General features: G+C 35.8%; 1 protein-coding gene across 1 annotated transcript; it reads right to left on the bottom strand.

Annotated features, from left to right (window-relative positions):
- Nucleotides 1-16689: 16689 nt before the first annotated feature.
- Nucleotides 16690-18149, bottom strand: LOC105215325 (mucin-7-like). Its single transcript, XM_011189169.3, has one exon. The coding sequence runs from the start codon at nt 17837-17839 to the stop codon at nt 17243-17245; it is 597 nt and encodes a 198-aa protein (XP_011187471.2). The 5' UTR covers nt 17840-18149; the 3' UTR covers nt 16690-17242.
- Between the last annotated feature and the right edge of the window lie 356 nt (nt 18150-18505).

The following is an 18505-nucleotide window of genomic DNA, read 5'->3' as shown; positions in this document are numbered from 1 at the left end:
TTACTCTATTGCATGCATTTACTTTTGTCTCTTTTGTGATGGCTGCAGCGGCAGCCTCATTTTGTCGTCGCGTTTGTTGCCCTTTAAAATATTTGCATTGCGTTTGTTGCTTCATTTGTTGTCGCTACTGTTGTTCCCATTGTATTGTATTTTATGTTTGTTGTTGTTGTTTACATTGTTGTTGCAATTTCTGTTTGGTTTTTGAATTTTACTTTTTCACTTTGATCTTCCATTATTATTAATACTAATGATGCCCGGTCGCTGTGCCACACACCATGTTGCACGCTTTTAACGCATTTTCTACGCTGTTTGATTCGCGATTTTTCCTTTCCTGCTGACTGGTTAACTTGCGCTTCCAATACTCCGTTGTTTATTTAGCTTTTAGTCAGCTTCATTTGGCTTTAATGTTTTGCGCCCGTGCTTAGTCTGAACGGTTGTCATTTATTTCTGTGATTTTTCACGTTTTTGAGCAATTTAAATGTGATTTAGCATTTGGCCTTCGGGTCGTCGCGGTTTCATTTAATTATTTGTCGTTTTTAATTTGCTAAATATTTTATTCATCCTCTACACCATGGATCCTCTTGTTCTGAAATGAGATATATCTTACCATCTTCATTATCGAAAACCAACCTGAGTCCATGGTTAAGGTAGACTAGACTAAACTATACCATATCTATACTTCGGAGTCTTGGCATTATAATCGACCAGCTGACCAAGTGGGATCCTTCACAACACTTGACGTGACGGTAAGCCTCTGAACCTAACCTAACCCAATTAGACTTTGTATCCTAATTGTATCTTAGGTTTCCCGAGGTTGAGTCAAATCAAACCTCTAAATACAATTCAAGGAAAAGTGTAAGGAGTTCTGTGGTGCGTCTAAGGTGATTCAATCTCTGGCACTGAATGTGGTATAATATGCAAGCTGAGGGAGATCAAGACATTTTAAGACTCAATGGTAGGACTGTCTGTCGTATAGTTATTATCAAATACTATATACAGTAATTCGTAATTCGGTTTTTTATTAATTCCATAACCCTTTCCAACTTACCTACAATGTAAACCCCAAATTTGTATGGTTTCAATGCGACACGACGCTTTCTAAAATCACCGAAAACGCCATTTATCTAAACATCAATCAATCAATCACTCAAATTGATTATCAATCGCACGCAAAATCAATGACGACTACAGAAACCAAATAGCGGTTAACGCAAATACCATTTAGAGAATTCAAAACTCAAACAAAAAAACAGCAATGATTTGAAATTTGGAAAACACCAACACACGGATAGCTCTCGGCAATGCGCTACGAGAATGGGTTGCTGCTGTGGAAAGCGGATTATGTCAGACCAAACAGAAACGCGCGGTACACGGAAAGGCTGAAAAGCAAAGGGAAAATCAAAAATCCACAAAACTACAAACAAAACAAAATAGAATATCGAAACCCTTGCGAAATATGAAAAAAGAGAAACCGAAATGCGCATTAAAAAATGCAAAATGAAGCAAGAAAAATTCAATCACAAATCGTCCCTCAGGAATTGAGCACTTTTTCCCTGCTTATTAATTTATTTTATTTTTTATTCCGCCGCTTTGAAAAAGAATAAACACGAGGCGCGCTTAAGTAAACACATATGAAAGCGAATATGTGGTTTTAGGATATTTGCGAAATGCGAAACCCTTTATGGCCATGCATACTCGAACTGTGCAAATATGAGGAAGTCACTTTGTAAGTGACCCAAAAGTAAATGAAGACGAGCAATGCTAGCAATCATTGGGTTCTGGTTCAAGTGCTTTGCTCAAAAATATTCAAAATAAACACAAGTGCAATCAAGTGTACTTCGATAATTGAAAGTATGGTGGCCAAAAAAAGGAATCAGCGCAAAAATTGCCAAAATCAAAAACAAACATTCGCTACATCATTAGTTGGGACTGTTAAGAGAAAATAAAAGTGAAACTTTCAAAGTTGCTAACGGTAAAGTAAATATTTGAGGCTTATGAGTATGATTATTTATTTTAGACAAGGAGAAGAGTCAGCTACAGTTAAAGCGTTAGACTTCGTAAAAAGTTTGTCTTCTGACCATACAACTTTCAGATAAGGTTTGATTTAGTGAAATGTTATAAATACCCTTTGTATACAGTGTCATATTTGTACTATATTTTGACATGACATCTCGAGGAATAACCACTTTCACAAAAACTCTCATTTAAAACTTCTATCTCCAGGAAGTTCGAGTTCAAATGTAATCCTATGTAAAAAACACAGAGAGCTGTCAAAAGTTGTGAAATTGCCCTAGTTAGGTTACGGGGATGTTTTCGTGACGGGAATTTCATTCCATTTCGACAGTATATCCTTACTTTGAGTTCCCTAACTATAGTACATGACTGACAGATATTTACTAAAGACTGTGACTTATTGATTGTGAGTAGTGCAGTGCTTCGTTTGGGGATCTGGTACCCAACACAGTCGTTCAAAATAATTAATTCATGATGAACATATCGGCGATTTAAAGTCCGATTCGTGAACAGAAGTATTTATATTTCCCATGTACCTCATAACAAGAAATAATCATAGTTGTTTATGCGTTCTTAATCTTCAGATAATGTCCTTAGTGATATTCAGAGTCTCTTCAGTTGTTGTTTCTAAACGGGCCTCTTTCAAATCTCAGTCGGAAATATTTTCCGAAAAGGCGACATATATTACTTACAGAGGATGAACCTAATTCATAGTATGATCCGATCTATAGTACTATAGATTATACTGTTCAGTCGAAGAGCTATTTAAACTAGTCTTCACTAACAAGAAGTGCCATATCCATTCCTTGTTGGAAAACATCGTATTAGACACATTACCAAAACGGTTTCTTCCACATGTTCCAGTAAAATCTACAAACAGCCCCACTTTGGCTTCTAATCATTTTCGCCCATTCGACATCTCAGTACAGAATATAAATCTGATTACTTATTTTCAAAAAATCCAGCAAAAGAGGTGCGAAGTTGTGAGAAGGCAGTTGTAAAGAGCGGTCAAATATGGATTTTTAGAGTATCGTTGATCTTCCGCTAGTTAGTCCCCACAGATCCACTTTTTAGATACACAATCATATGTGTCGTGTTCCAGAGCTCCTTAGCAATTCAAACCTATCTATTCAATAAGTTTCTTATCAATCAACCATTAACCTTCCTCTTAATGATAGATCCGTCAGTTGTCGTTTGAAAGGAAAGCGCAATGAGTACTGAAGAAACCCAACTAAGAGACTACAATAGTATTTCAAGCATAAATATAAATATTGGTCAAGCCTTGCTAATGCATATAACCAGTTGCTGACATCGAATATATTTCCGATTTGATGATTTTGAACGGCTTTTGACTTGCCCAAAAGTTCTTCTGTTCTAAACTTTTTCAAAAGTATGGTAGTTTTAGTGTAGCAGTAACTCTAGCTTGTGACTCTCGATAAAAATCGAATCCAATACTCGAAAAGGTAACGATCTAACATTTAAGCCGACGTTAATTTGTACTTGAGCAATTTCGGTGTGCCCTTAGAAGTACTGTCGGAGGATAACTATTGCTCACATCTCACATTTTATGTAAATTACATGCTACGCTGTGAGTCGTTCGACTTATGAGGAATATTCTAAATGAATCTTGACTGCCAAGTTCCTCGAACTTACATTTTAATGAAGAGTAAAGCTCTTGTTGGGGGTCCTGGATGTTTTTTGAAATACTAGTTCATTACCAAGTTTTGGATCTTTGCAGAAATGAAAATAAAAAGAAATTCCATGCGTTTGAAACTAGTTTTATAAAAATTAAACTTAGTGTTTATTACATTTTTCACATACATATTTGACGGATATCAAAGCCAGCAGCGTTTCTCCTTTTGAGCGCTAACGAAAACGTCAAAAAACGAGAGAATTCATTTGCTTGACTACCACTTGTTAACATTATTAAAAATAAATTAAAGGCAACAGCTACGCTTTCAGTTAGTTGGTTACTTCCACTGACTACCGCTTTGTTAGCGCAAAGAGCGAAAAATTCTGCAACGTATCCTGCGGCAGCATTTTTTCGTTTGCTAAAATCTTTTACACACGTATTACTATTATACTTATTTTTTATATTTTTTGGGTTTGTTTGATACATTTTTAAATTGCCGTGTGCTTTTATTTGTTTAACGTTTCCACTTTCAAGTGGTTTTACATTGCATGTGTACGTGCTTAAGTGACGCAATTTGCGGCCGCTGCGTTGTGACGACGCGATTACAAGGATACAAGTCTATGTATGTGTTTGTATAAATGTCCTTTTGTGCGCTTATTTGTTTCCCATCCCCTCGGCTGGTTGTTATGTGTTTATTTTGGACAGATTTGCTTTGCCTTTGAGTGTACGCCACTAATGGTCATCGACGTGAGTTCAAGTTAATGTGTATTTTTTTCTGGATTTATTGCATTAATCAAAAGCAAATATTGAAAGATAAAGTAAATATATCAAATAATGATGTTGGACAATTTTAAGTGGTATTATGATACGGGAATTTGCGAAATTGTACTCGAAGGCGTGCTATCAGTTACGCCCATGAGGGTGGTGGAAGATGGTTTAAGCTTTTAAATTTGAGTGACAGCAAAATATTGCTTCGGGTTAATGACAATGACATGACAAGAACACAAAACAATAAAATTTTACAAATTTCACCTTTCAAAAGAGACAATTTCAAAGAAACATTTAACCCTTTAAGTTGCTAAAAAATCACTTTAAACCTTATTTACAGAAAGCCTATATCAACTTGTTTGTGGAGTCACTAAAGGGTAATAAGTTCGTTAGAAAATCATAAAAGTAAATTCTGACAAAAATTCATAAGAACCTCTCCTTTAAATATATTAAGAACAATATATCGAATGTGTGTAAAAAATCAGGTAAGGCGCCATAAACTATGCAACAATTGAATTTGAATTGAATAAGAGTACCACTGATTAAAATTTCTCAGCAAGGTCAACTTTTCAGTTATAATTGGATTAGATCTCTTAGGTCTTGATGTTTCTCTAAATGCAAAATCTTTTGTTCTAAGGGTTCATTGCAAATTAATTGGGTCAAGGTGATGCTGCTTGGGGAGCTCATATTCATGTTTGTATGAAACATACACTCATATCCCACTTGCAATTAGCTTTGCTGTGAATTTACGGTAAAGTCACGCACAGAAAGTTTAAATGGCTATAGAAAGTGGGTTAATAGGACGGCGAAGAAATATATATATTGTTTTCTTTCTTTTTAAAGCTACAAACATTTTTATGCAATTTTTACAAAACAACATATTTCTACCTTGGATTTATTTCATCTCAAGCTTTAACAGGAACTCTAATTTAAGGATCTTTCTTCTTAGAAATCGTGGTATGGTTAAATATCTGTCTATTTATCTATGAAATGTTAAATTAATTGCATTAAAAGGAAAATTTATTATAGTGAAATTCGTGGTCATGTCAAAAGTTGGTAGATATGCTAATAATGTAATTCAATGAATATTAACCTAGATTTTATGCGCCGTGGATCATAAAATCATAAAATATGATGGAAAAAACTGTGGAGATCTATTCTTGGGGATTTCATCTTTCGAAAGGAAAATATTAAATTGTGTTGGTAACAGACAGGGGTAACCATAGTACTATAAAGTCTCCTGAACGTTGGTTTATATATAATATAAAAAACAGGTCTTGATATGCTTGAATATGAATATTTTTTTGAAATACGAATCAGTACCGAGTTGGAGTATCTCAATTATATTTAATGAAGAATGAATAACTAAGAAATTCATTCACTTAGGTTTCACAATTTCAAATTTTGATTTTTATTAATATTCGATATTAAATCGATAAGAGTAATATTTTAAGAGTTGTATCTCTTGGAAGTTGTGTCCATCAAGTCACCTCAGTACGAATGTTAAACTTTACACGCATTTATCTCAAAACTAAATTTTTCAAGTCGGTGGGCACGATATCTCAAAAAATTATGAAGCGATTTTATTCAAATGCACACATCTTTGGAATAACATTAGCTAGTTAATGAGCATTTTTTTTTAAGTTGTTATTATATTATAACTATTTCTGATGAGCCAATATATGCCGAAATTTTGACCAAAAAAGTGAGTTTTTTGATTAAAAATCGGTCAAAAATTCAAATTACAATTTTTTTTGCTTGGCTCATTAACTAGATTTATCCATGTACTATCGAAATATTTTTGGTTTATTGATTCCAAGCAAGACCTTTTTGTTGAACACGCCATCGGAGATGAGGTGCCAACTACTGAATTTTAGGAATATTTAAATAAAAATTTCACAACATACTGTTTAAACTTGCAGCTGAATTTTTTAAAAGAAATATTTGATTGCATATATTAAAAAAAAAATAAAATAATTGCCTAGTTTTTAGCATCTGAAACCCTCAAAAATGTCACCGAATGGGTGGTTTTTATGTAGCAAGATTGTCTATATCTGGAGACTAACATAGAAACTTTAAGATGGGAGCACGATACATTCTTCAATCCAATGTAAAATTTTATAGAATTGTGTATGGGATTTGGGTATTATTTTTGAACTAATGAAGCCTCATATTTTATACCAGGTTTATCACTATGCTAAACCGGACACTCTATTATTCATCGATTTTTTATACCCAATTCATCCCAATACATTTATTCATCGTTTGACTGTGACAATGTTGGCCTTATTTCCAATAAAGTTAAAAAAATAGTTGAGAGAGAACATAGGATCCGATCTAGGATTTTTGATTTTTTTATGGAACCTTCGATAAGTAATTAATTCTAAAATTAATTTTTAAATTTTTTAAAGTCAATTGAATGGAATCAAAGTAGAACATATTTTTATATGAATACCTTTAATAAATCACATCTTTACTTACTGCCATATGAACATATGTGCCTCTTTAACTTATTCTGTGATAATAATATTTACTGAAGAGCTAAACAAAATCTGCTATGTTGACATCACACAGCTTAAGAGCAAATAAAGTAATTGCATAATTCAATTGTAATCATACTAATTACTTAAGCAAATACAACTTTTACAAGAAATCAACAAACGAAGTTGACAAAAATCTAACTTTATAGCAATCTAAAAAGGCCTCAGGTACGATTTCCATGTTCGTAAGCTCATAATTTTAAACGATACAAAAAGTTTACTACCGAATTTGGTGATTAAACGGTGAGCAATGCGCTTATGAAGAACAAAAATAGCAACAACGTAGCTTTGTGTTGAAGAAAAAAGATACGGTATCAAAGCTGGTCATATGACAGGACATTTACATACATACATCGAGGGGTTCGATGTCTAGTACATACTGTACAGCAAGCACCACAAATTAAATCCGCGCGTAGAACACGAAAAAGGACATGCCGCAAGCAGTAATACAACTAAGCGGGATAATATGCTGAAGAAAAGGAAATCTTGCAAATATCATTCTGTGTGTGTGTATTTGAAGAAAATTTGTTATATGTAAATGTGTGCTACCTTACAACCCAATCTTACCTCCCTTGTACACTTGTAACCATGAAAGATGCGCCACTTTTATACACCGTTGCGTTTTTTTCTTAGTCACCCACTGCTCTCTCTCTCTCGCCACTTTAGCCACTGGCTGCATAACGGCAATGATAATTTTAATGTTTATAGTCTTTTATTGTCAAACAAATTATTTTTGATATCCTGCTGCAGGATATTGATGTCAACGCAGCGCAGCAAAGTAAAGCCACTAATATATATATGGAAATCTAAGAATTTGAATGTTGTAGCTCGCAATAACAGTTACTGAGAATCACATCAGCTGCTACCGGGCAACCGCAGCTTGAGGGCAAAAGCAGGACTTGACTGAAAATCTACAAACCAACGCTGGTTTATTTAAGGTAATTTGATTAAAGCGAAGTGGGTGCGGGGGTGGTCTTGAGAAGAGAGTTTAAATCTTTCTCCAACTGCTTTTGACAATTTTTTTCTTCTTTTTGCTTTCGCAGATGCATATCTTCAGGCGCTTAAAGCTCATAAAATCTAAAGCAGGTGACTAAAGACGCACTTCATCACTGTACATGTCAGCTGTATATATGTGTGTGTGTAAGTCATGCTGGCAGTCAAAACAATTTAATGCATGAATAAAAAATAATTTCTTTCGTGATTTTTTTTTTCGTAGTCTTCTTCTACTTTTACATTTCGACTATAAAAAGGCAAGGCCTGCGGTGAAAATAAATTCTGCTATACAGATGTAAAGCCTGCGGTGAAAGCGATGTTTCTGCTTCTTTGCTGTTTCACTTTCATTTCAAATAGACTTGGCGAAATAAGGATTCACGCACATTGATTTTGAGCAATCGGTATTTACATTTACATACACACACATACTCGCATGTATACTTAATTTATGACATTTTATGGCATTCTTTTTGCTCTTCCTACCTAACCACCCCTCAGCGATGTGCGCTTATCTTCATTTGATCGGAAAAACATCTTCAACGGGGCTAGCTGATAAGCGGGAGAGAAGCATACACACAGGCGCTTACACAGCGCACTTTTCATTTCATTAGCTAAATTTTGCGTGCTTTGCTATATCGAATTTGTTGTATAGACAGACACACAGCGCAGCATATTAGCCATATTATTTGCATAATTTTCTATTTTGCCTACCCGCCTGCCAAAGCTGCTCATTTGAACTCATAAAAGTGCCTACACACACTCAAACATATGCATTGGTATACACACATATAATTTGATTGCTGTAACTGATAAGCATGTGGGCTTCATTAATTTTTCATTATTTGCGAAAAACATTAAAATTTGCATATGAATTAAAACACAAAGCGTAGATAGCAAGAAAAATACATTTTTCAAATGCTCTATGTCCCTTGGATATGTTCGTCCTTTTTAGAAAGATGAAAGGTGAGTGATTATTTGCTTACCTTTTAGTCGTGTTTATTTATGCAGCCTTCCGAATATGATAGCTGCCATGAAAAAAATTATAAGCTGTTTTGTTATTTATTATGTTTAATCAAACACATAATGTATTTATAATCAATAAGCAAATAAGAGAGGGTGGAGTGTGTTTCAAATGGGAAAGATAGAGAACAAAATTAAATATATTAAGCGAAAAAAACGCGAAAGTTCAAGTGAATTATCAAGGATATGGTAGAGAGATATATGATAAAAATAAGGCTGCGTGCATGTCAGAGCTGCGATGAGCGATAAGAGCGTCGATAAGAGCGAAGAGTAAAAAATTGATACATGTAATTTAATACAAGTGTGCATGTCGGAGCAGCACGCGAACTCACTCTTTGCTGGCTTTGTAGGTCAGTAATTTCTTCGCTCTTATCGATGATGGACACGGAAGACTTAATAATCTGGGATCAAAAAGATCCAAACCACAACAACAGGTTCGTTTTGGATAAATTGTGGTTAGAAATATCCACACAATTTAATACAAAAATATGGTTTAATACCTTATGGTTAGCATCAATCGCTCCTCTTGAAGTATGGGCCTGTAATGGCAATTTCGCCAGCCTTGCTGCAGTCCGAAATTTGAGACAGAATGTAATCGAATATATCGCTTGTCATTCTCATGTATTCGAAAAACTTTTTTGGATCCTGTCTCAAAGATGATGAAATTCTATGAAATTTGGCCTTTCTTGAATTATAGGATGCGCCGAAAACGAGCGTTTTGTCGCCTCAGTATTATGCATATGATAATATGCAGCAGTAGATGTCAACAACAAAATATTTTCTTCTTGCAAATGCAATTTACGCTCTTATCGCAGCTCTGTTATGCACACCACACAAAACTATAATTCGATGCTATGCTCTTGTCGTTGCTCATATCGCTTATCGCAGCTCCGACATGCACGCAGCCTAAGGAAGGTTTGGAAAAAATTAACAGTTTACTAGAATTCTGATTTTTTTTTTCTTAGACTGATCTATCCAAACTATTATTGAAGCCAACTTGCGTAACAAATATTGGTATAATCATCATAAATATTCTAAGGAATGTTCGAAAACACTAATTTTTAGTATCAAATTCCATTATGATAAATAGCTTAATTTCATGGAGTTAGCTTGCACCCAGTGTATATGCAGTAAGTAGCCAAAATGTAGGAAAAGAACTAAGCCAATTTCGCTCATTTCCTCCATTTGACTAAGATTTTATTTCAGAAAACATTCCTAACCAATTTCATAAGAATATCTTATTTATTGAACTATATATGATCCACAATATTGAGCAACACCAAAAGCTCCGTCAGGATCGGGAAGGACCTCTCCGAGCCGTTCGATACCAAACGCGGTTTCAGGTAAGATGATTCGCTATTGTGTGACTTTTTTAACCTAATGCTGTAGAAAATAATACGAGCTGCAGAGCTAAATAGAGAAGGTACAATCTTCTATAAGAGTGTACAGCTACTGGCGTACGCCGATGATATCGATATCCTTGGAAACAACACCCGCGCCATTAGTTCTGCTTTTTCCCGCCTGGATAGGGAAGCGAAGCGAATGGGTCTGGGGTTAACGAGGACAAGACGAAATATCTCCTGTCATCAAACAAATAATCAGCGCATTCGCGTCTTGACTCCCACGTCACTATTGACAGTCATAACTTTGAAGTTGTAAATAATTTCGTATACCTAGGCGCCAGCATCAACACCGATAATAATGTCAGCCTTGAAATCCAACGCAGAATGGACTGAGTAGGCAATTGAAAAGTAAAGTCCTCTCTCGACGAACAAAAATCAAACTCTATAAGTCCCTCATCATTCCCGTCCTACTTTATGGTGCAGAAGCGTGGACGGTGTCAACTTCCGATGACACGGCACTAGGAGTTTTCGAGAGAAAGGAAAGATTTACGGTCCCTTAAACATTGGCAACGGCGAATACGGCAGACGATGGAATGATGAGCTGTATGTTTTATTCGACGACATAGACATAGTCCAGCGAATAAAAAGAGAGCGGCTACCTGGCTAGGTCATGTTGTTCGAATGGACGAAAGCGCCCCAGCTCTGAAATTTTTCGATGCAGTACCCACTGGTGGAAGCCGAGGAAAAGGGAGGCCTCCACTCCGATGGAAGGTCCAGATGGAGAAGGACCTGTCTTCACTTGGTATTACCAATTGGCGCCAAACTGCCAAAAGGAGAGATGCGTGGAGCGCTGTTGTGGACTCGGCTATAACCGCGAAGATATATGATCCATATGTTCGTCGTAGAGAAAAGCACGAATAAATTTTAATTATTTTGAATAGACAATGTTCAATGTGATTCTGGAAGAATTGTGTATCGAAATTTTCATGGATTCTGTAATATAAAGTAAAATAATCGGATGAGATTCTAGATGGCGTTCTATGACAAGTGAGCGTGATTGGATTGGATAAAGCTTGTTGAATAATTTATATGATTTGAAATTTTACTTAAAACTGACATATCTGGGCTTAGTAGTTATGGAGATATGTATATATGTGAGCTAATAGAAGGCGTGGTCTCTTTTCATAGTGATTTTAATAAGTAATAAATACTAATTTATTAGACTCTGTTCAACGAGAACAGAGAGAATAAATAAAATTTTCAAACTTTTTTAGTAGTAAGAACAAAGAAAATCAAAGCATGTCAACTACAAGATATTAATGTTAATGACCTTAGAGGACTTTGTAAAATATTTGGGGAATAATTGATATTCGGAACTTCTATCAATAGAAAATTGAGAACACTTTCTCGTAATTAATATAACTCGACCTAGAGATACTCATAACACCTAAGAAAACATTAATTGTTCTATAACTTTCAACAGATGTAATCGATACCGTTGTATCGCGTGGACAGCATAACTCATTGGTTCATCCAAACTCAATACAAAAAAATATTTTGATAGTACATGGATAAATCTAGTTAATGAACGAAGGAAAACAGAAAATATTAAAATTTTAATTTTTGGCAGCATTTTAACCAAAAAACTTACTTCTGCACATTGGTTCGGCTTGTATGAAGGCGCGTCTATAAATACTTCCAGTTGAGATATCACTATGATAATTTTACCAAAAATCTAGAAAAATATTTTTAATATGTAGTAAAAAATAGGCCACATCGGACTACTAGATTCTTTAGCTCACATAGCAAAGTAATTGCACTTTTATGGCGATGATGCGCTAAAGTACTTCTCATGGTCATGGTCGGAGCGTCAAAACTTTCAGTAAGGCTTTGTAAAAATATATAAAAAAGCGGTATAAAGCTGAATATGATTTGTCGTTTCCACCATCCAACCTCCATATTCCACCGATATGAAAAATGTCATATAAAAAATTCATGCAGGAAAAAAGAAAATTATCAATGAATTGAATACAGTTAATTGATTCACAGTTATTCAACAGCCATGTTAATTTGAACAAAAACGTATAATGTCTTCTCTAGTAAACAGTACACAGATTGAAATAAAGTTGACTTACCCTTCTTTCAAAGCTTTCTTAGCCCAGATATGATTAAGACTTCAATTACCTTAAGACTCTGATAAAGATAATATAAAATAAACCTAAAAGGGGATGCTTTAAAAATTTTCATAATGTACCGTTAAATTTTTAGGAAAACCCGGTTTGCAAATAGGAAGTTTCGACTCTTTTGAGGTCTTCGGTATACATTTTGATAAGAAATCGAGCGATTATTTTTTTTGATTTTTGGCCTATGGGCGGAACCACTGTGTTCTGGTTCGAAAAAAAATAGTTGTAATAACAAAATCCTTCTTTCATTAAGCTGATAATTTTATTTCAAAGACATGTGCACAAGTTGAACAAAATCTTTCGAGAAATCGTATCCATCGTTTGAAGAATTGAGTTTTGAGATAAGCACGTGTAAAGTTTTATATTCATACTGACGTGGCCTGATGGGCGGAACTTCCTAAGGGTATATCTCTATGAATATTACTCGGATTGTTTTGATATTGTTGAATAATATTTTAAACATATTGCACTATTCAATGACACACAAAATTTCTAGTTTTGGTGTTCAGCAACACTGCTTTCAGAGGAGCCTTTCTGTGGCGTGAAAGGAAGGTATATATAAAATCATATATGGATATCCGCACTTATATAGCGACACCAAGTAGCAGTGGTTCTTAAATAACAAAGCCCAACCAATTGAAGAGAGTATAAAATGTAGAAAATATATTATCAATAAAAAAACCAAAGTTATTTAATTTGTAACTTAATATTTATTCAAAAATCTCATTTCTTGTTATATATATTATATTTTATAATTATTATATTATTTATTTATATTGTATATGTGTATATACCCCACTATTTATGTATAATTTATCGAAAATTCTATATGTTTGTATTTAGTTAAGTGAAATTTCTACTTTATATTGTACTTTGTTCTGCTCATTAAACAATCTTTCTTTTGCACATTATTTTTGCAAATATTTATGCAAATTTTAAGTCTCTTTTAATATTAATATTATGTTAAATAAAATTAACACACACATACACATTTAGACATTTTCTACGCTGCAAAGTAAATACAAAAATATACCGAAGTATTGTAGATTAGTACTTCGATGTGTTCTATAATAGTTTTCTTGTCATAAAAAGCATTTTTGTGTATATAGTATAATAAGAGTAGTTAAAATTTTAATTTTTTCTTTTTCTAAACTAAATTATTTCGTTTATATTTCAAAATCGTTACTTCCGACGGTATAGCTTTTCAATATATGTATATAGTATAGTATATATGTAAAGTTTATATAAATAGACATCGAGAGTTTGTAAAAGTTCGTTAATTATATAAGTATTATATAAATATCATTAGTTTGCTTAAAGTTTATATTATTTCGTACTTGGGAGTAAATTTCTGTAGTTCTTAGATTGTGAAACTGTTCGAAATTCGACAAAAAAAAATTTAATTAAAAAGAATTAATTAATTATTTTAATAACTAAAAATACATTTTCCTCAATTCTCTATTTAAAAATGTTCTAATAGGTTTTAGTTTAAAAAATATTTTCTAAAATTTTTGAAATATAAAAATTTTGAAATTTGTGGAATTTATTTCGAATATTTTTAATGTTTACTAATTTAATAACCAAAACAAATATTTTCTTCAATCCTCTATTTAAAAATGTTCTAATTGCTTTTGAGTTAAAAAAATATTTTCTATTATTTTTGAAAAAAAAAATTGTGAAATTTTCGAACTTATTTCAAATATTTTTATTTTTTTTTTTGTTTTCAAATGCTTACCAAATAATTAATTTTTCATTCATTATTAATATTTTTGATGTATGTATGTATGTATGTATGTGATTGGCGTTGCAACCGTTTAGCCGGTTATAGCCTCATCGACGATAGTGCGCCACCTGTCTCTCTCCTTCGCAGTTCGGCGCCAGTTGGAGATCCCAAGTGTAACCAGGTCGCTCTCCACCTGGTCCCTCCAACGGAGTGGAGGCCTTCCCCTTCCTCGGCTTCCTCCGGCGGGTACTGCATCGAACACTTTCAGGGCTGGAGTGTTTTCGTCCATTCGGACAACATGACCTAGCCAGCGTAGCCGCTGTCTTTTTATTCGCTGAACTATGTCAATGTCGTCGTATAACTCGTACAGCTCATCGTTCCATCGTCTGCGGTATTCGCCGTTGCCAATGTTCTGAGGACCATAAATCTTGCGCAAAATTTTCCTCTCGAAAACTCCTAGTGTCGTCTCATCTGATGTTGACATCGTCCAAGCTTCTGCACCGTAAAGCAGGACGGGAATGATAAGCGACTTGTAGAGCTTGATTTTGGTTCGTCGAGAGAGGACTTTACTGTTCAATTGCCTACTCAGTCCAAAGTAGCACCTGTTGGCAAGAGTTATTCTGCGCTGGATTTCGAGGCTGACATTGTTCGTGTTGTTGATGCTGGTTCCCAGGTATACGAAATTATCTACGACCTCGAAGTTATGACTGTCAACAGTGACGTGGGAGCCAAGACGCGAATGCGCCGACTGTTTGTTTGATGACAGGAGATATTTCGTCTTGTCCTCATTCACCTCCAGACCCATTCGCTTCGCCTCCTTATCCATGCGGGAAAAAGCAGAACAAACGGCGCGGTTGTTGCTTCCGATGATATCAATATCATCGGCGTACGCCAGGAGCTGTACACTCTTGTAGAAGATTGTACCTTCTCGGTTTAGGTCTGCAGCTCTTATAATTTTTTCCAGCATCAGGTTAAAGAAGTCGCACGATAGTGAGTCACCTTGTCTGAAACCTCGTTTGGTATCGAACGGCTCGGAGAGGTCCTTCCCAATCATGACGGAGCTTTTGGTGTTGCTCAACGTCAATTTACACAGCCGTATTAGTTTTGCGGGGATACCAAATTCAGACATCGCGGCGTAAAGGCAACTCCTTTTCGTGCTGTCGAAAGCAGCTTTAAAATCGACAAAAAGGTGGTGTGTGTCGATCCTCTTTTCTCGGGTCTTTTCCAAGATTTGGCGCATGGTGAATATCTGGTCAGTTGTCGATTTTCCAGGTCTAAAGCCACACTGATAAGGTCCAATCAGTTTGTTGACGGTGGGCTTTAGTCTTTCACACAATACGCTCGATAGAACCTTGTATGCGATATTTAGGAGGCTGATCCCACGGTAATTGGCGCAGATTGTGGGATCTCCCTTTTTATGGATTGGGCAGAGCACACTGAGATTCCAATCGTCAGGCATGCTTTCTTCCGACCATATTCTGCAAAGAAGCTGATGCATGCACCTTATCAGTTCTTCGCCGCCGTATTTGAATAGTTCTGCCGGTAATCTATCGGCCCCCGCTGCTTTGTTGTTCTTCAAGCGGGTAATTGCTATTCGAATTTCTTCATGGTCGGGTAATGGAACATCTGTTCCATCGTCATCGATTGGGGGATCGGGTTCGCCATCTCCTGGTGTTGTACTCTCACTGCCATTCAGCAGGTCGGAGAAGTGTTCCCTCCATAATCCCAGTATGCCCTGGACATCGGTTACCAGATTACCACCTTGATCTCTACATGAGGATGCTCCGTTCTTGAAACCTTCGTTAAGTCGCTTCATTTTTTCATAAAATTTTCGAGCATTCCCTCTGTCTGCCAGCTTCTCAAGCTCTTCGTACTCACGCATTTCGGCCTCTTTCTTTTTTTGTCTGCAAATGCGTCTCGCTTCCCTCTTCAGCTCTCGGTATCTATCCCATCCCGCACGTGTTGTGGTCGTTTGCAATGTTGCGAGGTAGGCAGTCTGTTTTCTCTCCGCTGCGAGACGGCACTCCTCATCGTACCAGCTTGTTTTTTGTCGTTGCCGAAAACCAATTGTTTCGGCTGCAGCGGTACGCAGTGAGTTTGAGATGCCGTTCCACAGTTCCCTTATATCGAGATGCTGATGAGTGCTCTCAGAGAGCAGGAGTGCAAGTCGAGTAGAGTATTTCGTGGCTGTCTGTTGCGATTGCAGCTATTTTTGATACTAATTTAAATTATCTCAAAATTTTTGAATTTCTTTATTTTGAAAATCCGTACCAAGTAATTCATTAATACCCAATTAATATAAAATAAGTTTTTAAAACACAAAATTTTAATTTTGAATATTTTGGTTTTATTAATTGTGAAATTATGAATAAATTATTTGTACTTATAAATGAAACTTATGAATATTATGAAGATGAGTATAAAATATTTTTATATTTACAAAATACTTGAAAATTATTTCTCAGTTCTTTCGAAATTTAACAAATCAAAATTTCTAAATTTAATTACTTTCATATAAACACAAACTATTCTATCAATTTGAGACAATGTAAAAGAAAAATTATTTTAATTTAGAAAACGAACTATTTTGAGTCTATATTCTTAGACAGCAATTATACGAACTTCGAACTTTTTTGCAATATGAAAAAATTACTTATAACTTGCATTACAAATTATACTATTTCAATATCTCTTAATTTCATTAATCTTATATTAAGTAATCTCCTTAATCCTCAACTAATTCTAATGAAACTTTTCATACTTAAACCATAAACGCTATCACAATTACGCTTATATCTCACACTTCACTGCAATAATTTGCTTTCTCATAAAATGGCTACTGAGCGCTCCGCTAAATCAGCATTTTACCGACGGACATACAAGGTTTCTCTTGAATCCGTCAATTCTTCGGAGTTTCTCATAATCACAATTGCGCTTTTTCGGAGCTTTACCACACAATACACTGGACACTTGTAATGCCTTTGACCACTCGACCAGGAACGTAAAATTGTAGTAACTTCTTTTCACTAATTGCCGGCGGCAGACGACTGCTCTTGTACGCCACCAGCTACTGCAGTGGGCAGTATCTCGATGACCGCGGTGGTGAGGACGTCTGCAGAACCAGTTTGTTGATAATATTGTTTTAAAGCTTTACACATAGCCACAGCAAGCAGCTTCCAAGGTAGCGGTTCCGACGCTGGAACGGCTGAAGACGGCAATGAAGTTTCGGAGGAACCATTAGAATGCGAATTGGACGACAAGGAAGCGGCGGTGGCTGGATTAGTAGTTGAAATCGAAAATGTTGCTGTGGCGGCGGAAGTGCCAGAGATTGTACTTGAAGACGCGCTTGAAGTGGCTGACGCAGTATTTGTATCTGTTGCCGTGGAACTTCTCGAAGTTGTGGACGCATTCGGAAAAGCCGTCGGTGTAGCATTAGCACTTGCTACTAATATGGGCGCTGCTGTACTTGTGCTGGCCGACGCTTGATTTATGGCTATGGGCGCACTAAGATTTGCCGTCGGCAATGACACGGACTGACTGCTTGGTGCTGGCGGAAAATGTCCGTCAATTTGATCACACTCAGTGGAGTGTTGCTGGCGTGGCTCGTAGAACGGTATAGCCATGATTCGTTTTTGAATTTTTAGTTTAAAAAAAATTTCCAAAAAATGTTCAACACTCGAAAAAAGTTTGTCGTAAGAAATTTCGTATTTTCTATTTCACAAAATTAGACACACACGCACTTCCTATTGGCTTCGTTTCAAGCGCTCGATGCGTCCACTCAGCAGCGTAACGCTTGTCGTACTGAAGTTCTGACAGCAAAGGCACACGTATTTATACTCGAAAATTGACGTAAAATAGAAATCCTTGTACTGTAGGTGTCTAACCAATTCACTCTATACGCGCTGCTTGACGATAACAGTGACTCGGAGTAGAGTTCACGCACGACTGCGGCACGTAGCGTACGACATGTGCTCTGTAACCCACAAAAATTTCTACTCAAAAACCCAACAACTCGCATGTAATCAGTAAACCAAGCAATACGAGCCAATAAAATAAATAGACAGTGTGACTGTCAGGCAATGCGACAGTTGGCATTTGGGGTGTGTGTTCATCAATTGACGAAACCAACCACCACCATCACCAACAAGACCCAACCTCACTACCAATTGTAATGCTCATACCGCTTGAACATGGCAAGCAACTACTCATAAGTACCTTCAATTTCCAATACTGTTGTTCACATAAACGCCGCACTCCGCCGCTCTCATTTAAGTAGTTGCATGCGGCTG

The sequence above is a fragment of the Zeugodacus cucurbitae genome, chromosome 4 (assembly GCF_028554725.1).
Source record: "Zeugodacus cucurbitae isolate PBARC_wt_2022May chromosome 4, idZeuCucr1.2, whole genome shotgun sequence".
Lineage (NCBI taxonomy): Eukaryota > Metazoa > Arthropoda > Insecta > Diptera > Tephritidae > Zeugodacus > Zeugodacus cucurbitae.
The sequence above is the reverse complement of the archived record's forward strand: the minus strand, read 5'-3'. Positions and strand labels throughout refer to the sequence as shown.